Source organism: Cyberlindnera jadinii, assembly GCF_001661405.1.
Source record: "Cyberlindnera jadinii NRRL Y-1542 unplaced genomic scaffold CYBJAscaffold_4, whole genome shotgun sequence".
NCBI classification, from domain to species: Eukaryota; Fungi; Ascomycota; class Saccharomycetes; order Phaffomycetales; family Wickerhamomycetaceae; genus Williopsis; species Williopsis jadinii.
Genome location: NW_017963655.1, coordinates 453,561 through 476,340, shown reverse-complemented (window position 1 = coordinate 476,340; position 22,780 = coordinate 453,561). Strand labels below are relative to the sequence as shown.

The window sequence follows — 22,780 nt, the reverse complement described above, 5'->3', positions numbered from 1 at the left end:
ATTTCACTTTCTTACTTTGTGCATTCAATATGAATGTTGTTTTGGGTACTGGTATACGTTAAAGGATTCAAAGAAATGAACAATTATCTTTTGAAATAAATATTTGTAGCGTGTTGTAAATGGCTTATATAAATGACTGGCCCTAACCAGAATTTTAAGGGCAGCTGAAAGAAAAATTTTGTTTCGTCTGTCTTTCTTCAAGGCGAACACATTGGAGAAGAGTCTCTGAAGAAGTATCTTGCCCACCTGTAACGATAATACTATGCCCGCCATGTCCTATTGAGTGTTCTGGCGATGTTCCAAGACAATAATATAGTGGACTCATTCATTCTGGCTTGAATAGTCACAGTGAACCGATCAGTTGACGGTTCCTTCGAGACTATGGTAAAGATCGCATGTCTTAAGTCAAACGACTAGTTCCTCAATCATTGGAGAACCATACGTCGTCTTGATGTGTCTTCATGCGAAGATCATACCGTTCATATATCACTGGACCATCCTTAACGGCCTAAGACCTCTGCTTTTTGAGGTTGAAACCACCGTTAACGTGCTTTCTCTCTTGACCAGCCATGGCGTTTTGCCAGTTGGCTGGTTGCTTTTATAGGGAACTCATGCTGAGATGGTTAAACGACTTGTTCATTGTCTTCCACATGGTTAAGTTCATTCGTGGATCGATGCGTTCTGCATTGACGTCATGACTGATCACCTACCTTGGCTGACTTGTATATGCGCAGTCAACATTGTGGCCCTCACGACTCACCATGTCAACTTCGAGATGAGAGGTTTCACAACAGTGAATTGAACTACATTCTAGAAAAACTACACTATGTAAGGTAAATATCACACATCATTATACGTATTCCGTCAGAATAACGTATACAAACAACCACTTCATACTCATGGTAGGCGTTCATGTTCGCAGAGCGCATATATCAAACGGCTCCATAATTTGGAGCACCCTGTGCGCCTGGATAAGTTGCTCCCTGATAGGTGGATCTCTCGTCCTCTGGGTATTGTGAGATGATGTATAGGGCATGAACCAAACCTGGGAAGAACCCGAGCAAGAACAAAAGGATGTTTATCCAAACTGAACATAACGTTAGTCCTGTGAGCTTACAAGCCACAAGGGCACCAGGAGGCAAGTGGAGTACTCACAATCAACAGAGATTCCTCTCTTGATGAAAACAGCAACAGGTGGGAGGAAGAAGGATATAAACACGAGGAACCAATCTTTAGCGTGCATTGTAGGATGCTCAATACGGGAATCAACGTGGATGACTTTCTTCTAAACAAAGGAGACAACAAGTCCAAAGGGGAAAATTATTTGTAGGAAATGTGGCAAGACAAAGCTTTGTTATAGTTGCTCGCATCAATTGTATGGCACATGTGGCACGTATCATTCCATGGGCTTTCTCCGTGTGTTTTTTGGTGCTGTAACCTTTGCATAGAAACAGCGACGGTTATCACCGCTTTGGAGAAATTCAAGGAGTCAACGCTGTGAAGCTTTGTTATGTGCGGTGTGTCCCGGGCTCTCCTCCGCAGGCACCTCGTCAGGTTGGCTGAGGACGAATTTCTCTGGCTGTTGTCAAAGTGTCAGATGACGCTGTTTTGCTTGTTAATTGTCCGAGATGACCGAGTCGCCCATACTAAACTGAGAACGTTGGTGAAGTCCAATGGCACCGTGTGTCTTACTTTGTTAGGTGTTGGGGTTATTCAACAGCACCCAATGTGAAGAGTAGCGATCTTGACAAGCATCCGATTTTGAGGTCTATACATAGCCGATGCACTCCTTTAAACATTGACACACACAGAAGTGATCTTTGATCTACACCACAACTCCAACCGTGCTGTTGTGTTACGATCGTCCTGATATCGATCGACAGCTCTATTGAGTTAAAGATCCAGATATCTGTTCCATGTACTAAAACAAGAAATCCCTATATTCTTCTAGATGAGAATTTCACTAGTCTCTCGCCTGTTCAGAAAGGATAGGGCACTGGATCCTTAGTGTCCGGATCTACGTTCATAAGCTCCCCGGTCATTTCTACGTACAACCATAGTATGTAATGGGCTAAGATCGTTGAATGATCTAGACCTTGGTTTCCAAAATGCACACGTGTGTTCAGCAGTATGGGAAAGGAGACAAGGTCAATGAGGATCAGGAGCGAGGAGGAGGTCTTTCTCTGGTGGAAGGAGTAAGTCCCTTCCCAAGCTTTCTCAAGTCAAAGGTTCGGACCTGAATTAAGTTCAAGATTGACCCTGACGCAGCGATATATACGCGATCAGAGGAAGAAGAAAAAAGCGTTAAGCATGCTCCTCTTGGCTTTTGAAACTTTCAAAGCCTGAGACCAAAGTCTTGAAAGCACACCAACTGATTCGTAGGCTAACAGCAGTTGTCATTGGGCAGTTGGTTTAATGGCTCATAAGCAGATCGATGGGCACAGGTTGTGCAATCTTTCCATGAAATGTTCGTAATGGTTTTGTGATGCCTCTGTGTATAGACTGCCAATTATTCGATGCTTATAGACGTGCGGCTATATACATGGTGTCCACTATCGTATCCAATGAAATGTGTCAAGGACAAAACTCACCAAATAAGTCGATACGTTGGAGGGTCTAGATAAAGTATCGAAGGTTCCAGATACGAATCTGCAACGCGTTGCGCTGTGTTCACAACGCATTCCCCAGCCTACGCCCATAAGCCCCTTGCCCAGGAGAAAGGAAGAAGTTGCATCGTGGGATCCCCATTCAAGCATGTTTCCATCACAACTTATAGAGCATCTTAGTTGAATTCCTCAGAACATGTTGTTATTATAACGAGAACAGCTACAGAGGAATACCGCCTATAGTGTAGGGTCCACAGACACGTCTTGCAAGTTGCAAGTGCAATTATGTTCACTGGTGAGCGTTCCAGGATCCTTATCTAACATAGGTTTAAGCGATATGCAAGCAATTAGTCGTACAACGCGAAGATAACTTGGTCAACCAAAAGCAGGTAAAGTTCACATCGCCCGGCTCAGTTATTTATCCAGTCATCCAATTCACAGGTATTTCAGTAGCACCATGTAACATTTAAATAGTGGTAGGGTGTATATAAATGTGTGTAATACAGATGACCACTATCCCTTGGCATGGACCTTTGAAATCGATCAAGCAAAGCCACAGTCACAACTGTGAAAACTACCCTCCAACTAAAAACAATCGACTACAATGTCTGCTTTTCTCATCAACCACAGCCACCAGTAAGCTAACTGGTCCGTAAAGGCGTCAACAACTAACTCCACACATGGATGATAATGTTGGCACTTTAATAATTGCATATCTTAAATCCTGGCTCTCCAGCTATCGCTTAACAAGTGGGTTCTCAACTTGTAATTGCAAATCGACCAGAGTCCAATGCAGCGCCGTGCCGCCGGCGCTGAGTCATAAAGATAACACGGTCTTGGGATTTGAATGAATTTGTCAAATTTTTAGCACCACAACACCACAACACGTTGGAATGTAAGACGCCAATATGGTTAAATTTAGCGCAGCGTCCACGAGAAGTGATTCTAAAAGATTCTAGACTCTCAAAATATAATGTGGCTGTGCTTAAAAAAGCAAAAAATTACTCTTGCAGGATCGCGCCGAAAGTTTCCCCAAATCGGCGCGTCTAATCCCAAAAGGGAATGAAAACTTGAATGTGAAGAGACCAAAACAAAGGTCTAGAGCGTCGAAACACATTTACTGCCGGAAAATCTTCAAGGGCAAAGGCACATGCAGCAGGTCGAATAATCCTCGCACAACGATCAACAAAGGTTCATCCGAATGCCTGCGAGAGACGTGAACAACTTGGGAGTGTAGTGTGCTCACTTCTCAATAGTGCGAGCATTATTATTGCACTTGCAATCATTATCATGGATTCGTGAAGTTACCTATTCCTGCTCCTGTCCCTGCTGCTTCTGGCTGTGTTACTGCTATCTAATGATTTTACGCATATGGCAATTAAAAGTGGGGGGATTGAACTCTAGAGAGGTTTAGTTACAGCTTCTGATTACTTGCAGTGCACTTCAACCCGCAAAAAGAGGTTGAGGTTCAATGATTGTGCTTGTGTGCAATTGTCCTAAGTAACATAATGAAGACACACGTTAAGGGCATCCTACGAGGTGTTTTTAGTGCATCCCTGTGGCTTGATTATGAGAAGTTTATCTAGCACGATTGGAAATATTTACGTAAATTCCTATTGTGTGTACACCTCCAGAAGGGTGCACCATGTGTAGAGACACCTCACAAGAAGTGTGCGAGCCTCCGCCACTATCAGAAATCAAAAAAGGAAACAAAAACGCGCATCTCGTGGTAATATTCGTCGAGTACGCGTGTGTGGTTTAAATCGCAGAGCACTGGTGTTGTCGTAGGAACAGTGCAACCCTACAACCCATATCTATTTGAAGAGTCGGAAGCCCAAAACACTCTAAAGTATCTCAAAGGCTACGCGCTTCAAAATGTAACCTAAAAGTTGTTTACACCACTCGGACGCCACTAACAAAAGACCAGTCAAATCATACACACAAAACTTTTAAAGTTTTCCCGAAGGGTTTGGACTTCGACATGACCCAAATAAGCTATTTTCACTTCCCAATTCGGTTTAGTAAGTCCCGCTCTATCCCCCTGTCGGTGGCCACTCAAAAAGAAAAGAAAGATTTTTACGCTGCAAAAACACGCAAAAATTCCAGAACTTTCAAAGGCGCTAAGGAAAAAAGAAACGTGCTTTTTTTTTCCTCTGCTGCTTTTTTGGGCTTGTGAGACTTGTGGTGCATCAACTGCGTCTCTTCCGATTTTTTGATATAAAAGGAATCCAATAGCCCTTGAAAATTTTTAATTCTCCTTTCCTCGACTCTTTCCTCTCTTCAACAACAGTATACATTATCACAATGCAATTCAAGATTGTTATTGCCGCTCTCGCTTCCATCGCTGCTGCTCAAAACGTTTCTAACGCTACCAACGGTACCAACGGTACCAACGAGACCACCTCTGTCTCCACTGGTGCTGCTGCTTCCAACGCTGTCTCTGCTGGTGTCTTCGGTGCTGCCGTTGCCGCTGGTGTCGCTTTCCTCTTCTAAGTTATTTGACTTGAAAAACACCACATCTTGAACATTTCTATTCTTTATTTTATCGTCAATCACTGACTTGTGTTTTAATACAAATGGTTTTCTGATAATTACTACTTATACACTTTTGTTTATCATTTTTTTATTGCTGGTTTTTTCTTCGTTTGCAAATAACAGTGGTTTTCTAGGGGACTTTTATATATATAACCTTCCTACTAATACAAACCTATGGGGAGTTTTATATTCTACTTCATCTTCCACTGTAGCTATCTTTTGATATATGTTTCCAATCTTTCCGGAGTGGCGAGGTTAACGGATGGTGACATTCTCCTGATCACCGTCGCGCCCGTCTTTCCCATTGATAAACAACACATTCAGAGCCTTTTTTTTTCGCTCTCATTGAGAGTGCCTCAAAGTTCGGGGCTGAGCTGAAATTCACAAGTTGTCACGGTATATGCATAATGTTTTCCGGTTGTGTGTGTTACGATGCCCAATGAGCTGATGGTTTCTCCTCCTATTCGGGAAGACACGAAATGACATTGGAGTGTTACAAACCTTGCAACTTATCTCAGCTATGAGACTACATGACTCATTTAACATATGAGTTGCGTCCTTACTCCTGGCAGTATTCTGTAGTTCTTGTTCCCTTTACACAGGTTCATACTTCGATATTTATCTCAAGTACAGCACTTCTGTAAAGCTTATCAGTTCTAATAACTGAGATGAAGCTATTTTAAGACTTGAACTCTGATTGAAACTCAAAAGAACGATTTGCTACCGTCATCTATGCAATGCTCTTGGCTTATTTTGCTTCTCCTAAGCATTATAAGGTCTCTCTTCCTTGACTAGCTGAAATAAATCTATCTCAAGATATTCAACTCTCGTGAGTAAATTGCAACGGTGTTTATCTAGGTGGAAGAGAAACAGCCTTGTAGTTCGCCAGCCAGTTTGGATTAGTCAAACTGGCTGACATTTCTGATTTCAGCAATGTATGTAGTAACTCCTAAATGATATATAGATTTGGATTATGATTTATGCCCTCAACCCCTCCCTCCTTGATCGAATTTGAGATGTTCTGCTTACATCTCGTATCTATGGACTAACAAATCTACGGTACAGCACACGTACATGACATTCGATTTACGGTTTAACAAATGCAATGCTATCCAAGCCATTTCCAAATTTACTACAACGATTCAAACCAGTCACCTCTACAGTGTGCGAGATATACTAAGCATTGGTTATCGAAGCAAAGTGGCTATTATGTACACCCTTTTCATGTTACTTACGTAAACCCTCGCTTAACTGTGCATTCCTGAACCTTTGGGTCCTCACCCGAATCCCGTGCGTGAGCGAGACCATCTGACTGACACAATTTAAGCATGAGACACCACATTATTTTTGGGCTTGGGGTTTTTTTCTGGCTTTGCCTTAGAACCTACTAAGCATTGACTTGCTATTCACGGGTATTTGAACCAATGGAGATTTGTAATTCTCATGTATGTAATTAATTCCACCTCAGCTGTTGATCGGTTTCAACTCACAACGGTCAACGCAATCAAAAATTTTCTTATCCACACCCAGACAAGAAATGTGCAAGTTGGGAAGAAAAGAACGGTCTCGATGCCCAAGCAAATACGTCTCTTTGCATGGACAAGAATGTGCCCCTATATTTAGTCATATTCTGGACTCTTTTTTTCCAAGTCAGTACTAACTGGCCACTTGGGCTTTATTGGTAACATATATGTAGATGCTGAGCAAGCCGCCCTTGTGGGCTTGAGTATCACACCTGTGCGGCAGGGAGAGTCTGCGCCATCGTCATAATATGCTTCCGGATCAAAATCTAAGATTCCGTAACATTACCTGGGTGTTGAAATAACCATATTCTTCGTTGAAACAACAGAGTGTTGCGTGTTAGTGAAATTTGAATCTGAAGGCCCTTTTTTGCCTTCTTCCCTCACGTCCTTTCCCCTTGTTCATGTCAGGAACCTCTATTATACTTTAGTCCAAAATCTGCATTCAGAAAGGCAGTGAAACCTAATGGGACAAAGCACCAGCATACACTCATCGAGATATGAGCATCCTTTGTTTGTAAACTCTTCAGTGTTAGATCTGGCCGCCTCCATCGAATCAGCCGATAGTGATGATCGAATCACCGTTAAATCCCAATCTGGGTCCATCAGTATCAGCTCAACCTCACTTGTGAAGTTTACTCAGAATCAAGATCAAAAGGAGTTCCCTTTCTTATTAGATCTATCCAGCTCAAAGAAAATCAACATTCGTTTGTCATTCATGGATAATGAGCTCAGACCAGACTTACAACTAAAGGTTTGGAATTCAGATCTTGATGCAGTGGTGCAGCGTAGTCTCAGAAATGATCAAGCCGCAGGTGTCACTTTTGAAATATGTGTTAAAGAATCAGGCAAGTACTATATCGCAATATCATATGGAGATGAACTCCTAGTTTCATGGAGCTCATATGTGGTTGTGGACAAATGCATGGAGATGGTTGAAGAATCACCAGAAATACAGGGCTTTGAAGACCATCCGATGGAGCTACCCTCCGATGGAACGCAATACAGAAGAGTAATAGTAACCAAAGAGAGGCTTATCGTTGAAATGATAAGCACTCTGAAAGTGCTGATCAAAAGAGCACAGACGTTGGATGAACAAATGAGAAACGTTGCATTGGCAAGGTCAAGATTCTCTTCTTATCTGTCGAACCTGGCAAACCTTGGCCATGGATTAGGGAATGACATCCTGGTTGAAATGGTGGGCAGTCTGATATCCACCCTTACCGAGCAATCAAAGAGGGATATTGAAGAGTCTGGTAGACTTGTGCAGAACGTAACTACGCCACTGATCGACCTGTACAATTCACCGGCTTTCAGTACATTCCACACAAGGGTAAAGCTCTACAACAAAGACCTTGCAGAGTACCATTCGACTGTTGCTACAACAAGCGCAAAACCCCCTTACTCTCACTATGAGTTGATGAGGTTCGACCACTTCCATTTCCTCAACGAGCTTGTTGGTGGGCTGGCAATGCGAAAGTTGCTGACGGACCTCTCACAGTACCTCGTTGCACACACAACACAGGTCAAATCAGCCGCTGTCGCGAAGGCATCACCAACCGAGTGTACCATCAACAAACACATTCCCAAAATCGACTTTCTATACAAGAACTACAAGGAAAACTACCAATCGGAGCTAAAGGGGATGCGGGATGTCCTTGTACTAAGTTTCGGACAACGTGAGGATAAACAGGGAGGTAAACCTATGTTTAAGAAGGATAGTACCAACGGTGATGCGCGGCCAAGCAGTCCGTTAGCAGGCATTCCCAACTCTGGTGTGTTTTATACCCTTGGAGGAAGAGGAAAGAGTGGATGGCATAAACAGCTTATAGCGCTTAAGGATAACTTCTTTCTGGAATATGTTGACTATAAACATCCTCACAAGCTTCGGAATGAACCCCTGGACATCACCTTTGCCTGTGTCAAAAGTGTGGACACTCTTAAGGACCGAAAGTACTGCATAGAGGTTATAACTCCAAAGAACGTGAAGCGGTTGTTCCAGGTCAACAGTGAGGACGAGAGGGATGAATGGGTACAGTACTTGAACAAAGCTGCTGCGCTGAAAGCAGATGATAACCAATATAACCATGAGAAGAACGGCGTCAAACGACTCTCTGTGGTGAGGACAGCGGCTAGGGCCTCACAAATACCCGCTCAGCCAGATATCCAGGCTTTGGAGATTGGAGACGCTACGCCGTTGCAGCTTGTGAGAGATGTTGACCCATCCAATGTGAAATGCTGTGATTGCGGAAGCACCGTGGGTGTTGAATGGATATCTTTGAACCTCCTTGTTGTTGTGTGTATCAAGTGTTCTGGCGTACATCGCTCAATGGGAACACACATCTCCAAGATACGGTCTTTGGAGTTGGATGAGAAGGTGTTTGCCTCTAAGGAAATGCATGAGCTGTTGTACCATGTTTCCAATAGGCTGGTGAACTCATACCTTGCCAACGATACAACCATTTCGCCAGACTGCTCCGACGAGGAGAGAAAGAACTACATTGTGAAAAAATATGTGAATAAGGACTTCTTACAAAAGGATGTATCCTTCAACCCTAACGATGCTCTTATCAAGGCTGTTCACTCAGCTAATATTCCCCTTGTACTCAAGGCCTTGATATATGGAGCCAATACCTCGTTAGTTGTTATCAAAGATGTCCATGGCGAACGGAAAGAGGTGACGCTGTTCGAATACTCCCTAACACATTGTCATGGTGACCCAGATAGACCAATCTTTGATGTCTCTCAATTGCTGATTTTCAACAACGTTCTCCATGGCGATGAAGTTAACCCAGTCTTGGACCTCAACAGGCACCAACTGGCCTTTTGGGCGTCAACAATCCCCAAAAAGTCGGTGGTTAAACCACAATCATTACGTACACAGCCTGAAAAGCAGGAAAAGGCTAAGCATAAGTCAATCAAAAGATCACATACAATTATGGTGCCATCAGCAAGGAAAGGCCCATCCCCAAGCGTTGCACCAGCTGACACAAAATCCAAGAGATTGAGTATGTTCAAGATCCCTCATTTCAGACCATCGTCGAGCCATTAAATGCTATAGATCTTTGTGCCTGACGTGAGAGTTTTGTGGTTACTATGGCAGGGGTTGTTTTGTCTTTTGTGCCAACTGGTCCTTGACACGGAGCACGTTTCCGCTATTACAATAACCTCTTTTCATTCCGTTCGCCAACCATTGAGGTTACTTATTAGGTGGCATCCAGTGTGTGCTTCTCTTGGTTATCTTCCATATTCTTGGCTACAGAACTCTACTGTTTCACTATGAACTCCGGGGCAATGCGCGATTTATGTGATAACTACGCAATAGATGACTGTATTGGAAGGGGTAACTTTGGTGATGTATACCGTGCAATTGATAGAACTACGTCAAAGGTGGTCGCTATCAAAGTTGTCAATCTTGAACAGACCGATGACGAAATCGAAGTTCTTGTCCAGGAGATTACTTTTTTGTCGCAGATGCGTTCACCTTATATTACACACTACTATCAGACGTTTGTCAGTGATGTGAGCATGTGGATTGTGATGGAATACTGTGGTGGTGGTTCTTGTGCTGACTTGTTGAAGTGCCATAAACATTTGAGTGAAGAACTGACTAGTTTTATCATCAGGGAAACTTTAAAAGGCTTGGAATATTTACACAGTGAGAAAAAGGTACACCGTGATATCAAAGCTGCAAACATTCTTTTGACTGCGGATGGACAAGTAAAGCTTGCAGATTTTGGTGTTTCTGGTCAGATCACTCCAACTCAACTTCGGAAGGATACATTTGTCGGTACGCCATTTTGGATGGCTCCTGAGATTATCACCAGAAAGTGTGGATACAATGAGAAGGTTGATATCTGGTCCTTGGGAATAACAACTATTGAATTGGTGTCTGGTGCTCCACCTTATGCTGACTATGAGCCTATGAAAGTTTTGTTTCAAATACCGAAGAATCCATCACCTGTATTGACAGGTTCCAACTACAGTGAACACATTAAGGAATTTGTCAAGCTTTGCCTCCTCAAAAACCCACAGAGCAGACCCTCTGCTACTGCTTTGTTGAAGACAAAATTCATCAAAATATGGAGGAAAAGTACACCATTAGTCCCATTAATACAAGCCAAAGATGAATGGATAGCTGAGAACAAACCAAGATCGAAAAGGCCACGATATAATTTGAGTAACAAATTGTACTCTCAAAGCCCTGCAACGTTGAAGTGGAATTTCACTGACAAGAAAAAGCTGGTTTCAGTGTCACCAATTGGGCTAGTCGAAGGATGTGGAGATCAGTACAAGTGTATTTCAACTGAAGAATCCGATAAATGCCAATCTCTGGAAACATTTTCTAGTCCATTGATGAAGTCCACGGAAACTGGTGTAACTTCTCCCGATAACGTTTATAACCACAATGGTACTAAAGAGAATCACAATGATGGTGATGTGGATGAAGATATTGAAAGCTCTGTGGTTTTCCAAATGGATAAATGTGCTGATACCAGTGGACTCGAAGTTTCACAAACTGAAGAGTGTTGTGAGAAACCAATCGCTCATGAGACCACAACTGTAGGGGACTCCCAGACTTTAGAGAAGAAACCCCTTGATTATTTAAACGAAGTTATGATGTACTGTTTCAAGAGAGTCCACCATAGAGCCAAGACAAGTGATACAAAACTTGCAGTTTCTTCGTTACTGAAGCAGTTGGTTGTGACTGAACGTGTCCAGCCCGGGTTAGCAGAGCTGTTATGCGAAGAGATCTGGTTACGGATGTTACGCCTTCAAAGCAATATGGATTGCCATAGTTAGGTTTCAAGCATTGATCCTCGTCGACGATATATGATTTGCTACTATGAATCGTTTCTTAATACTGATGACAAACAATATTCGATTTCTTTAATGATATATTAATTGTGATATGATTTATATATATAATGACTGAATATGTAAGCGGAAGTATCTACATGATGGTATTGAATAGTACAGTTGAAGTATATTATACAAACATCCTAATCCTGATATAACCTGATCGATATAAAAAAACAATAAAAAGAGGAGTGAGAGAAAGCTTTGAAAAAACAATTCACAAAAATTCGAGGCTAAACTTGTTAACCACTGAAAAGCATAGACAAGAGACAAGACAGATCAACGTTGATAAGGATGAGTAAAAGCCCGTAAAAGGAAGGCGAACAGAAGCAAAGTGCAAGCATGCATAGTATTGACTAAAGGCAATGCACGCACAAACAAACCGACACACGCTCAATTAGATTACTCTTGTTGTTGAGCTTGGTAGTTTGCCTTCTCTTGCTCGTATCTCTTCTTGTCAGCTTCAGCCTTTTGCTCGTATGGAACCTTACCCTCTGGGGTCAAGGCTTTCCACTTCTCACCGAGGAGCTTACCGACACCACCGAAGGAGATACCTGGGTTCTCAGCACGGACAATGTCTCTGTTCTCGTTGGCAAAGAACATGTAAGCGGAAAGAGAACGCTTTGGCGCATTTGGGTCTATGGAAGCGTGTTAGTATAAACATAAACATAGACAAGCCAAAGCACCGACAACACGCGATGCTGTTGGAGAGCGAAGCACAACTAACCTTTTTTCTTTCTGGAGGTCTTGAGTTTTCTTTGAGCACCGGACATTGTTCTGTATAACGTGTGTGTTTGTTAGTAGCGTATTCACCAAGCGAAAGTAAACAAAGGGCAAGGGAAGAAAACAAGAGATCCCAGGGGAGAAATTTTATACAGGGCGAAAACACAGAGGGGGCGTGGTCACTTAGCGCGAGCTGCGGACACAACACAGCGCCGAACGACAGCAAAGCAAAAGCGCGGGCGAAAAAACAGTAAACAAAAACAAACGCGTCGAATATTTTTCGCGTATGCGTTCTTTCAGCTATTGCTGTTGCCGTAGAGATTAACACGGTACCGAGAACAGCAACAACCACAAAAACAAGCGGAAAAAAACAACAGAACATCCGGACACCACCACTAAAGAGAAAGGAGGGAAGAGAAAAAAAACAAACGCACAAAAGAGGGAAAAACGTAGCGCGCGAGCCACCCACACCAACAATTTGGGGGTCTGTGCGATTTCCCACTTTTCGTTTTTTCGCCAATTCGAACCTCTCTCCTTAATTTTTTTTTGTTGATAAATCCTCAAGAGCAATTCCCATAGGGTAAAATGAGGGAAAAAAGCCCTTAGGTGAACCAACCAAAGGGCCCTTCTCCCCCTTTTTTTGAAAATGAAAGCTATGTTATCAGCGTGTTTATAGTGCTTTTGTAATTTTTGAATCGAGAAATCGAATCCCCCGAGTCCCTAAAGCCGTGTGACGGTGTCATTCTGCCCATAGTTGTAATCGCTTTGTTATGGAGATGATGGTAGTTCTCGAGTTCTTTTGCAATTGGAGACATCCCTTAATTTCATGGTAAAATGATGTATTCGACAAGCTCAATTGGCTTAATTAACCCCGAGATCGTCCCCCTGTATTAACGTTGTGCCGCCAATTTCGATACTGGTGAAGCCTTGTCACCCTGTAGGAATCTCCACTGGGCCCCCCATACTTAGATACTCACATACAATTTTTTTTCTTAGGCGGGTTTTTCCTTAACTATGGGAAAAGGTACTTTGCTAGGTCAAATTTTCATAGTGTGTTGGTGCCTTTTTCTACGTGGTGAACTTTGCGCAGCGAGAAAAAAACCCCTATTGGTATGCGCACCTGAAATGTCCGGATGTTTAGGTGTCTGGATGAATTGTGGTGAAAGTAGGGTAACTATATACATGTGTGTTGATACGTGCGCTTCCAGGTGGTTTATCTTATGGTCATCAATTTATATATGGACATTATTACTATATACACAGGTTGGAGTCATCTCGTGAATCGGTCGTACTGCCTCATATTGGCAGGGACAAATCCCTTGGCTTGAACGTACTGGTTTAATACAAATGTTAGTAATCCCTAGTCTTCCATGAACAATCATCTTGGAAACTTACTCTCCCCATGGCAAGATTAGCCTTGAAGAACTTCTTAACGCATCTATCAACACACACAGTCTCTCCCTTGTTCAGCTCTGCTTCGCCATACTCATCAGGTATGCACTTGCTCTGGCAGGTTCGTAGCATTCTGGCAAAACTGTTAGTGTTTCCACCCCTGATCATGTAGATATAAGGCCCACTCACGTATTGAACGTTGTGTTCATCGCATCGAATTGAACTTCGGCAAACTTCACCTTCTCAGGATCAGCCTCCATTTGATTCATCATATTACCCAAAAGATACGACATCCTGTTGCTTGCATAGATATCTCACGCCTTCCTCTTCCTCGTTTACCTCTCTTGGGCTCCCTTTGATAGTGGCTTTCCCTTCAAAGCTGTTGTTCCTCCAGTCGAAAAATTTTTGATGCCCTACTTATTTTTCAAGTGTGTGTTTTTTGTGTGGCTTCGGGGGGTGAGAAGTAGAGACTTAATACTTCGATGAGTTCTTAGTTCCTCCTCTTCAAAGCAGAAAGCAACCTCAACAACGTAGAATAGGAAGCTATGCACGTCTTGGTAAGTGATTCTGACCCTCCTCTTTGGCTGAGATGCCTGGCGAATGTGGAACTAATCAAATAAAAGCTTACAAACGATGATGGACCTCTGTCCGATGCTGCCTCCCCTTACATCAAGTCCTTCGTGGAGGCCGTACAGAGAGACACTGATTGGGAACTGTCTATTGTCGTCCCTCATACACAGCGTTCATGGATCGGCAAGGCTCATTTGGCAGGCCACGATCTAAGCGCCACGTTCATCTACCCAAACGCCCAAGGTCAAAACACGTTTCTTGGTCCGTTCGATGAGCCGCAACAGCACTTAAGATCTCAGCACCAAGAATGGGCATTGATCGATGGTACGCCGGCTTCGTGTGCTGATATCGGTGTGTACCACTTGTACAAGGAGAAGGGGCCGGTCGATTTGGTGGTCTCGGGTCCAAACTTTGGTAGAAATACAACAGCGGTCTACGCAACGTCTTCAGGTACCATTGGTGCTGCGATGGAAGGTGCCCTCTCTGGTGTCAATTCCATAGCGTTGAGTTATGGTTTCGACACAAGAGAGATTACGCCTGAACAGAAGTTAATCATTGATGAAGCAAGTAAGATTTCTGTCAAGCTGATTCAACATTTGTACGACAATTGGAACTCTGATGTTGACCTCTATGCTGTGAACGTTCCTCTAAAGAAGGAGTTGAAACTGGGCGAAACAAAGATCGAGTACACCTCAATCCTGGAAAACAGATGGAGATCTCTCTTCCAAATGGCGGAAAGATCATCCAGACCTGATGAAGATATTGTTGATGGTGCAGAGAGCAAATACATCTTCAAATGGAAACCTGACTTCCAGGCAGTCCATGAAACCATTCTCGCAAGTGAAGAAAGAGGTGAACATAATGATGGTATTGTTCTAGGGCGTGGACATGTAAGGTACGTATATACATTGTGTCTAAAGGGGGGTTTTCTCAAAACCATTTTACTAACCGTTTCTACAGTGTTACACCGTTGAAGGCCATCTTTAAGGAAGTTCACACATCTGGTGAAATCAACTTAGAGTGAGTATTTAAACAGGTATATCCTACAAAAGCAATATATGTATATCTATACGTATCCAATACTGACTGATTTTACATTAGCATCTCTTCAAGTCAGCAAACCAATACGGAAAACTCGATTTATCTATCTATTGACAAATACTCATACATCCACCCTGCATTAACAAAGGCCATCAAGTCTCACTTGCCAGATATTCCAATCACAGGATCTATTCAAGGGAAGACGTTCCAATATGGTGAATATGAAGATTTGGATTTTGACCTATTGCACTCTTCACCTGACAAGTACCTCGTCAACTCTTATATCTATAGAAAGGCACTCATCAGAAAGCACTATTTGGCACATACAGTACACTCATATGTTGTTAAAAATCCACAGTCAATTCTCACAAAGGCATTCCCTGAGACTTTCCAATTGGAGGTTGATTACGCAGAGTTCTTGGAAGATTCTCTCGATGAGGCATATGAACTACGTTCTGAAATTGAAAAGGGTGAGAAAACATGGATTTTAAAGCCATCAATGTCTGACAGGGGTCAAGGAATCCGTCTTTTCCGTACAGTTGATCAATTACAAGCGATCTTTGACTCTTTTGAGGAGTTACCAACTGATGATGAAGGTGAAGATGCCAGCGAGGAAAATCACGGTGTCATCACATCTCAACTGAGACACTTTGTCGTGCAGGAATATATGGAAGCACCACTGCTGCTTGAAGAATATCACAACAAGAAGTTCCATTTCAGAGTATACGTTCTTGCCAATGGAAGTTTAGAGGTCCTTGTCTATAAGAGAATCTTGACACTGTTTGCTGCTAGCGAGTATCAATCCCCTCGGGATGATAACGATGATGAGATAGGAATGTTTGGTCACTTGACAAACACTTGTCTACAAGGCGAAGCTGCCGTGGGAAATAACAGCGTTGTGGAGTTTGAACAGTTACAAGGCGTTTCCGCTGAATCAAAATCTCAAATTTTTGATCAAATATGTGAAGTTGTCCGTGAGGTATTCAAAGCAGCTATCAGTGTTGATAAGATGAACTTCCAGCCTTTGAAGAATGCGTTTGAGCTCTATGGATTGGACTTTATCGTGGATGATAAATTCCAAGTGCAACTCTTGGAGATCAATGCCTTCCCAGATTTCAAACAAACAGGAGAAGATTTGAAGGACTTGATCTATGAATTATTTGACGATGTTATTGAATATTCTGTTGTTCCGTTCTTCAAAAGTTCGACTCCAAATGTTCCTTCTTCCCTTGTTAAGGTTCTTGACGAGTCTACAGACGGCTGGTGATTGGACCATACTTAGAATGAGATTCTGTATAATAATGATACTCATGATACTGCTATTAAGCTAACTTCTTCTACCTCTTTTTCTCCCAGGTTGTGGCGTACCCTTCCGACTTACAGAAGGTTCTTTTGAAGCTTCAAGGGCTGCTTTGGCCTCTTTTTCGGCCTGTGCTATCTTAGCAGCAGCCTCTTTCTCAGCAACGTAGACATCACTTTCATCTGGATCGCCGTTCATCTCTCTTGCCCATGCGTAGATCTTCTCCTTTAAATACTGTGCCCTTGACAGCCCATTTCTGACTTGTGTCAAAGATCTGATGAACTCTTGAGTTCTTTGAAGGGCAACTTGTGACAGTTGACGAGCTTCTTCAGCCTCTTGAGCAGGTAAACCTTGGTTTGGATCAAATTTGAACTGTGGAAGGGCAAAGAATGGATCGTTCTCTTGGCTTACAGATTTGCGTGTAATGCGCTTATCTAGGTCGATCTCTCCTTGTGCCTTGTTTGGTGTCAAATTATGATCATAATCTGGAAGCTCAAGGCCAGCCTCAAGCAAATCCTTCTCATCCTCTCCTAAAAGGAAATCCAACAAGGACGAAAGTTTCATTACTGTGTCCTGTTCCTTCTCAATGATTTCGATGGACTGGCTAGTAAAGTGTCTCAACACTTTACTCTGGTATGTTCTGGATATGCTCTCTCTATTGCTAATCTCCTCAGGAGCAGTGATAGGCTTCAAAATCTCATATAAGTCGATACTTGCATAAGGATCATCCTCCTCATCCTCCTCATCCGCCTCATCCTCCTCATCCTCCGCGTCGTCCTGTACTCCATGTTCTTCGTCGCTGTCATATTCGTCGTCTTCATCTCTTCTTCTCTTGAACACTAAGCGGCGGGCACCGTTGTACTCAACTTCCTCGGGTGTCTCCAAATAGTTGTTAAAACCATCAATGTGATCTCTATGTACACGATCAGCGCCAAACTTCAGCTTGTTACCTCTATTGGATCTCTCACCATCTATAACCCCTTGTCCAGAGACAAATGGTTGATGTGAAGCCTTGACCTTCTCTGCAAAGGCACTACATGTTAAGGGAATGTGTTAGAAACAGTAAAGAAGAAGCAAAAGGGACAGTAACTCGAACTCACGTGATATAACTCGATGCAACCTTCTCGGTGATCTTAACGTTGCTCATTGTCTGCAAATGTTTCCGTCTTGGAGGATCAGATGAGGGAAGTCAAGAGGAAGAGAGAAGGATTTCCCTGAATAACTTTGAAGCACACACCTCGGTGTAATGTGAGGTGTCCCTACCAGAGCACGTGAATGTCTGTTTGTACATCACGTGCTCTGGTTTGGGCAGTTCCATCTCGACGCGTAAAGCAAAGAAGAAAAAAATTGGTGCGACGCGTCGTGTTCCAAATTTCCTTGGGCGTCCAATGGCAAACGAATTTTTCCCTCTTTTTAACAGTCACTTAACCAAACAAAGTGCTCAGATACTGTACGACGTATACTAAAGAGATACACATATAACACACAATGCTTGAGGCCAAATTCGAACAAGCTGCTTTCTTCAAAAAGGTGGGTCTTTTTCTGTTGAATTCGTCTGAAAATACTAACTCTTGTTCCTAGATTATTGATGCTTTCAAAGATACCGTTCATTTGTGTAACTTCAACTGCTCACCAAGTGGTATCACTGTCCAGGCCGTTGATGACTCCCGTGTTCTCTTAGTCTCTCTTTTGATTGGTGAGGATTCATTCACCAGTTATAGATGTGATCACAACATCACCTTGGGTGTTGACCTCACGGCCTTGGCTAAAGTGTTGAAGTGTGGTAACAACGACGATACTCTGAGCTTGGTTGCTGAAGACACACCGGAGTCTGTTCTCATTGTCTTTGAAGATACACAAAAGGATAGAATCTCTGAGTACTCTCTTAAACTCATCGACATTGAATCCGACTTCCTCGATATCGACGATATCGAATACGACTCTGTGGTTAACTTGCCATCTTCAGATTTCCAAAAGGTTGCCAGAGATTTATCACAACTCTCTGATTCCTTGGCCATTGTCGTCACAAAGGATACCATCAAATTCGAAGCCAATGGTGATATCGGTACCGGTTCTGTGATTCTTAAACCATTTACCGATTTGGAGAATCCACAGAACACCGTGAAAGTTGAGTTGAACAAGCCTGTCTTGTTGAGTTTTGGTTTGAAGTACCTCTTGGATGTTGTTAAGGGGTCCTCATTAGCTCCTGCAATGAGCGTTAAGCTTTCTGAAAAGACACCGGCACTGTTTGAGTACAAGTTGCCATCTGGTTATCTTCGCTTCTACTTGGCTCCAAAGTTCGAAGAGGAAGAGTGAACTGGATTCAACAAGGGGAGATACTATGTATACTATTAATTCCCTATAAACTGGAGAAAAAGGGCCTTCGTTATAATGAAAACTATGTAGCAAGTTGATCCGAATGTTGTAAGTATACAGACCGTACCGTTGACTTTGAAGTGATTGGCAGTATCAATCTGAATGCGTCGTGCTGGTTAAGATAATATCTATAGAGTCTTTTGCTCCTTATGAATCCCATATGCTCATAGAGAGCAATTGCCGGTTTGTTAACCACCTCCGTCTCCAACATGATCTCATCACACCCGGCCTTGATCATCTTCTCTATGGAAATACGCACCAGTTTCTTTGCAATTCCGTGCCCCCTATGTTCCTTCTTAACAGCGAGCATCCCTATATACCCTCTCGATCTGACGTCTCGATGTGGTTCTATCTTACAGATGATTACACCAATCGTCTCACCATTCAACTTTGCAATGTTGCAGAGCTCTGGCCATTGTGAGAGGAAGAAGTGATACACATAGATGGAATAAGGCTCCGAAAGATCATCGCTAATCATGGTCTTCAACGCATGAAGCTCTTCATCGTTACCAGCCTCTAGTGTATGGTACGTTACTTCTGTCATGGCCTTCGCTCCTCTCTTGGTTAAACCAAATGCTCTAAACAAGTGTTTTGAAGGTGTGTTGATGCCCCCCACCCACCAACGGTGAAAAGTCAGTCGAAGCTCAGTGGTGTCAGGATGTTAGTTCCAAAATTCGTCACGTGTTTACATTCAAACATTTCACGTGACTGTTGAACTCACCAGTCTTAGTCATCCGTTACATAAGCACACACCATATTACGCAATGCTATGTGTGTGTATGTTGTGTACATTTTAACCACACTTGATTAATTTACTCCAAGATGGACAAATCTGTAGGGATTCAACGCGGTGCTTAGTAAGGCAAAGTGGGAACGAAGAACACGAGTCTCTTGGTGATAACAGGCTTGCAGTACGTGACGTATTCATATTCTTGTGGGAGAGCTTTACAGTGTTGCTAAGGGAGAGTGAGAGAAGCGTTGTTTATCTTTTGCCACAACCATGTCCGATATTGATAACAACATTGTCATAAGAAACGCCCATACTGGTGTTATAATAAGGGTAAACAGGTACTGTTTCCTGTCTCTTGATGAGCTCAAGGCGTTCTGCTCAACACAACTGAACGTGCCTAAGAACCATCTGTTCTTACTCACCTCATTTGGGCACAGGTTGAAGTCGTCGTCCTTAGACCATGTGAAGGATATCTACGTCTTTGATAAGAATCTGTTTGTGACGGATACTAATGCTGTTAATAGCAACAGGGCATATGCTAGTACCAAGTACTCTGATGAGTTTACCTCGTTGATCCATCCGATAAACTCACCTTTGTTGGATGTTAATTTGGATAAGCTGGCAAAGTCTAAAGAGTCGAGACAACTAATCGGACTGTTAACGACAAACCTTGGCTGGATCGCTGCTATTGAGTCAGATTCGACGCTTTACCTGAAGAAATCAGCGGAACTAAGGTCAAGAGTGGAGTCTTTGTTCAGCAGTATGAGGGTGGCATATCTCTATATCAAGAACTACTCTGGCGACGTGAAGAACACATTTGACTCCACAATGGATTTCTTAAACCATCTTCAGAAGCAGTCGCTCAACGCCAATTGGGAAACTCACTACAACCTACTGAGAGATATTCACACTGTAGAAGGGTCACCTCTATCCTCACTACTAAACAGGGTGGACATAGCACACAATGCCCGTGAGAGTTTCTCTATCAACAAGGATTTAACTAGTGCTCTTTTATCACAACGAGATCGGCTGAGTAAGAGTTTGAAATTACAAACAGAGGTGGAATATGGCGTTAGTAGCCTTGAAAATGATACGACTAATATATTTAACATGTCAGATCCTGATCAATGGCTTACAGAGTTGAAACAGATGTGCGACAAGACGCAAGGGGATACAAAGAAGATGCTACAACAGACAAAGACTTCAATGGATGCCTTAAGTATAGATCTTATCTTGGAAATGCTCCAAGCTCATAAAAGTGATTACGTTACTAAGATTTACGATCTGGCTTTGTCTCTCTACAGACTATTCACATCCTACAAGGACCTCATTGCTAAGATTCAACTGTCGTTGTCATCTTTGTTACACAAGCTGTCACTGTCGCAGGCAGAAGCTGTCACTCTTAAGGAATCTCTTCGATCTCTAAGTCCGCAAGTGGAGAAGGTTCAAATTTTAGAATCTTCTTTGGCTCATACCGTTGATTTACCACTCTTGTACGGATTTTACGTCGTTGAAGGGGTAAGAAGAAGTGCATGGCTGAAAGCAGTCAAGGAGGAAATATCACAGACAAATGAAGAATTCGCAATCTTTAGAGACAAGGAGATCAAGATAAGAAGTAATTGGGTTAAAAATTATGGCGATATTCTCAAACTTTTGAAGAAGGACATTTCATTATTCAGTAACAACGGCCTTACGAATTTTGAAGTTGTTGCCAACACTGATAAAACAGTGGAGTCCTTTGAAGAGTTCACATTCAATGATGCTCAAATTTACATTGAAGAGCTAAGAAGAGTAAACGTTTCTGCAGAAGTAGTGAAAGTGTTATTCAAGGCACTTGACGATATTTCCAGCAGCGTGATCAAAAAACCCGTTGCTTCCAAGACTGAGCCAAAAGATGCTACATTACAAGGTTATAAGTATCAGATTAAAAAACTTGAAAGTTTACTTCACCAAGAACAGTTTAAAAATTTTCAACAATGGCCATCTTCTGAAAGGTTGTCAATCATCTCTAAGCATTCAATGGATGAGAAACTGGCATCATCATTATTGAATGAGGCTACAATGAAAACCTCATCAGCAACGTTGGCAAATGCAGAAGAATTGAAAAGGTTGAATGACGAAAATAGGGCTTTAAAGAGTAATTTGAAAAGGCACGAGGAGACCGTTGAAATGTTGAATGATGAATTGAAAAGATACAAACACGAACTTTCTACAAGGGAGTTTGAAAACAATGCTCTGTCTAAAGATATTGAACATTTGAGAGATGAACATTCCTCTCAGATTTCCCACCTTCAGTTCAAACTTTCTGAACAAGAGGTTAAAGCTTCTAATCTTAGCTGTGAACTTGAGAAGGTGTCAAAGTGTTTACAGGAAGCCACTGAATCTCATCAAAAAGACTCGAACATTATCGATCAGCTCAAGAACCAGCACAAGGTGGACCTCAAAGAGTTGCAAGAGCAAATCGAAAACAAAAATACTGAACTTGACTCTATAAAGAAGAAGTCAATGGAACCTCAACAAGAGATCGAAAGACTTAATAGCGAGCTTGTTGAGCTGAAAGCACAACTCGTGGAAAAAGAGTCTCATATCAACGCTACAAACAAAACGATTTATGATTTGAAGACATCTCTCGATGAAAAATCTGAACTTTTGAAGGAAAAGGATTCTATTATCAAAAACATTGAAGAATCTTCGAATAATGAGTTGAATGTGTTGAAGATGAAAGTTACGGAGCTTGATAAAGTTAACGATGAGCTCTCCACACAGCTGGGAGTCACCAAAGATGAATACGATCGCTTGAAGTCTATGAAGAATGATCTTTTGGAAAATATGGCGAATCGTGAAAATGAGTTTGCCTCTGAAAAAGGTGTTCATCAAAGGGAGATTGAAGAGCTCACTGACCGACTCAAGCAATTGGAGAGTGCAAAATCACAGAAAGACGAGGAAATCGACAAAGTATCAAAAATTGAAGAGAAACACATCCAGATGATCTTCCAACTCCTGGTTATTATCAATTCATTGGTTATTAAATCCAGAGACCTTAGTGATATAATGGTGACGTTTTACGATTTGTTTTGTGAGTCGTTGAAATGTATGGGTCTGCTGGCTGTTAAATCTGAAAAAACCA

At 42.3% G+C, this 22,780-nt stretch overlaps 9 protein-coding genes across 9 annotated transcripts; 4 read left to right on the top strand and 5 right to left on the bottom strand.

Annotated features, from left to right (window-relative positions):
- Positions 1–830: 830 nt before the first annotated feature.
- On the bottom strand, positions 831–1,496 carry CYBJADRAFT_183976 (YqaE/Pmp3 family membrane protein). The gene is made up of 2 exons (XM_020217100.1): positions 1,156–1,496; positions 831–1,087 (listed from the first exon to the last, which is right to left on the bottom strand). The coding sequence occupies exons 1-2, from the start codon at positions 1,241–1,243 to the stop codon at positions 933–935; spliced, it is 243 nt and encodes an 80-aa protein (XP_020071363.1). The 5' UTR covers positions 1,244–1,496; the 3' UTR covers positions 831–932.
- Positions 1,497–4,910: 3,414 nt separating this feature from the next.
- On the top strand, positions 4,911–9,713 carry CYBJADRAFT_172305 (uncharacterized protein; the record flags this gene model as incomplete). Its single annotated transcript, XM_020216317.1, has 2 exons — positions 4,911–5,079; positions 7,198–9,713. 2 exons carry the CDS (start codon positions 4,911–4,913, stop codon positions 9,711–9,713), a joined length of 2,685 nt encoding a protein of 894 aa, XP_020071362.1.
- Positions 9,714–9,955: 242 nt separating this feature from the next.
- SPS1 (putative serine/threonine protein kinase SPS1) lies at positions 9,956–11,615 on the top strand (the record flags this gene model as incomplete). The annotated part of the gene is made up of 2 exons (XM_020213317.1): positions 9,956–11,056; positions 11,198–11,615. The coding sequence occupies 2 exons, from the start codon at positions 9,956–9,958 to the stop codon at positions 11,462–11,464; spliced, it is 1,368 nt and encodes a 455-aa protein (XP_020071361.1). The 3' UTR covers positions 11,465–11,615.
- Positions 11,616–11,708: 93 nt separating this feature from the next.
- On the bottom strand, positions 11,709–12,611 carry CYBJADRAFT_167010 (non-histone chromosomal protein 6). The gene is made up of 2 exons (XM_020214731.1): positions 12,249–12,611; positions 11,709–12,159 (listed from the first exon to the last, which is right to left on the bottom strand). The coding sequence occupies exons 1-2, from the start codon at positions 12,292–12,294 to the stop codon at positions 11,924–11,926; spliced, it is 282 nt and encodes a 93-aa protein (XP_020071360.1). The 5' UTR covers positions 12,295–12,611; the 3' UTR covers positions 11,709–11,923.
- An 855-nt stretch (positions 12,612–13,466) lies between these two features.
- On the bottom strand, positions 13,467–14,008 carry TIM12 (Tim12p). The gene is made up of 3 exons (XM_020214730.1): positions 13,826–14,008; positions 13,640–13,769; positions 13,467–13,577 (listed from the first exon to the last, which is right to left on the bottom strand). Exons 1-3 carry the CDS (start codon positions 13,927–13,929, stop codon positions 13,515–13,517), a joined length of 297 nt encoding a protein of 98 aa, XP_020071359.1. The 5' UTR covers positions 13,930–14,008; the 3' UTR covers positions 13,467–13,514.
- Positions 14,009–14,112: 104 nt separating this feature from the next.
- On the top strand, positions 14,113–16,640 carry PBY1 (putative tubulin tyrosine ligase). The gene is made up of 4 exons (XM_020214729.1): positions 14,113–14,193; positions 14,260–15,101; positions 15,167–15,226; positions 15,308–16,640. Exons 1-4 carry the CDS (start codon positions 14,182–14,184, stop codon positions 16,512–16,514), a joined length of 2,121 nt encoding a protein of 706 aa, XP_020071358.1. The 5' UTR covers positions 14,113–14,181; the 3' UTR covers positions 16,515–16,640.
- On the bottom strand, positions 16,453–17,714 carry RXT2 (Rxt2p). Its single transcript, XM_020217099.1, has 2 exons — positions 17,648–17,714; positions 16,453–17,580 (listed from the first exon to the last, which is right to left on the bottom strand). The coding sequence occupies exons 1-2, from the start codon at positions 17,692–17,694 to the stop codon at positions 16,575–16,577; spliced, it is 1,053 nt and encodes a 350-aa protein (XP_020071357.1). The 5' UTR covers positions 17,695–17,714; the 3' UTR covers positions 16,453–16,574.
- Positions 17,715–18,035: 321 nt separating this feature from the next.
- On the top strand, positions 18,036–18,863 carry POL30 (proliferating cell nuclear antigen; the record flags this gene model as incomplete). Its single annotated transcript, XM_020212627.1, has 2 exons — positions 18,036–18,077; positions 18,129–18,863. 2 exons carry the CDS (start codon positions 18,036–18,038, stop codon positions 18,861–18,863), a joined length of 777 nt encoding a protein of 258 aa, XP_020071356.1.
- An 11-nt stretch (positions 18,864–18,874) lies between these two features.
- On the bottom strand, positions 18,875–19,492 carry MAK3 (peptide alpha-N-acetyltransferase MAK3). The gene has a single exon (XM_020214728.1). It carries the CDS (start codon positions 19,465–19,467, stop codon positions 18,946–18,948), a length of 522 nt encoding a protein of 173 aa, XP_020071355.1. The 5' UTR covers positions 19,468–19,492; the 3' UTR covers positions 18,875–18,945.
- Positions 19,493–22,780: the final 3,288 nt, after the last annotated feature.

Bases quoted from the DNA above. Each gene is read 5' to 3' on its own strand.
- PBY1 (XM_020214729.1), top strand. The intron at 15,102-15,166 runs GTACGTATATAC...CCGTTTCTACAG, and splicing joins CTAGGGCGTGGACATGTAAG to TGTTACACCGTTGAAGGCCA. The intron at 15,227-15,307 runs GTGAGTATTTAA...ATTTTACATTAG, and splicing joins TCTGGTGAAATCAACTTAGA to CATCTCTTCAAGTCAGCAAA.
- CYBJADRAFT_183976 (XM_020217100.1), bottom strand. From the start codon at position 1,243: ATGCACGCTAAAGATTGGTTCCTCGTGTTTATATCCTTCTTCCTCCCA. The intron at 1,088-1,155 runs GTGAGTACTCCA...CGTTATGTTCAG, and splicing joins GAGAGGAATCTCTGTTGATT to TTTGGATAAACATCCTTTTG.
- RXT2 (XM_020217099.1), bottom strand. From the start codon at position 17,694: ATGAGCAACGTTAAGATCACCGAGAAGGTTGCATCGAGTTATATCAC. The intron at 17,581-17,647 runs GTGAGTTCGAGT...CTTAACATGTAG, and splicing joins GTTGCATCGAGTTATATCAC to TGCCTTTGCAGAGAAGGTCA.
- MAK3 (XM_020214728.1), bottom strand. From the start codon at position 19,467: ATGACAGAAGTAACGTACCATACACTAGAGGCTGGTAACGATGAAGAG.
- CYBJADRAFT_167010 (XM_020214731.1), bottom strand. From the start codon at position 12,294: ATGTCCGGTGCTCAAAGAAAACTCAAGACCTCCAGAAAGAAAAAAG. The intron at 12,160-12,248 runs GTTAGTTGTGCT...ACGCTTCCATAG, and splicing joins GACCTCCAGAAAGAAAAAAG to ACCCAAATGCGCCAAAGCGT.
- TIM12 (XM_020214730.1), bottom strand. From the start codon at position 13,929: ATGTCGTATCTTTTGGGTAATATGATGAATCAAATGGAGGCTGATCCT. The intron at 13,770-13,825 runs GTGAGTGGGCCT...CAGTTTTGCCAG, and splicing joins ATGAACACAACGTTCAATAC to AATGCTACGAACCTGCCAGA. The intron at 13,578-13,639 runs GTAAGTTTCCAA...GTATTAAACCAG, and splicing joins CTAATCTTGCCATGGGGAGA to TACGTTCAAGCCAAGGGATT.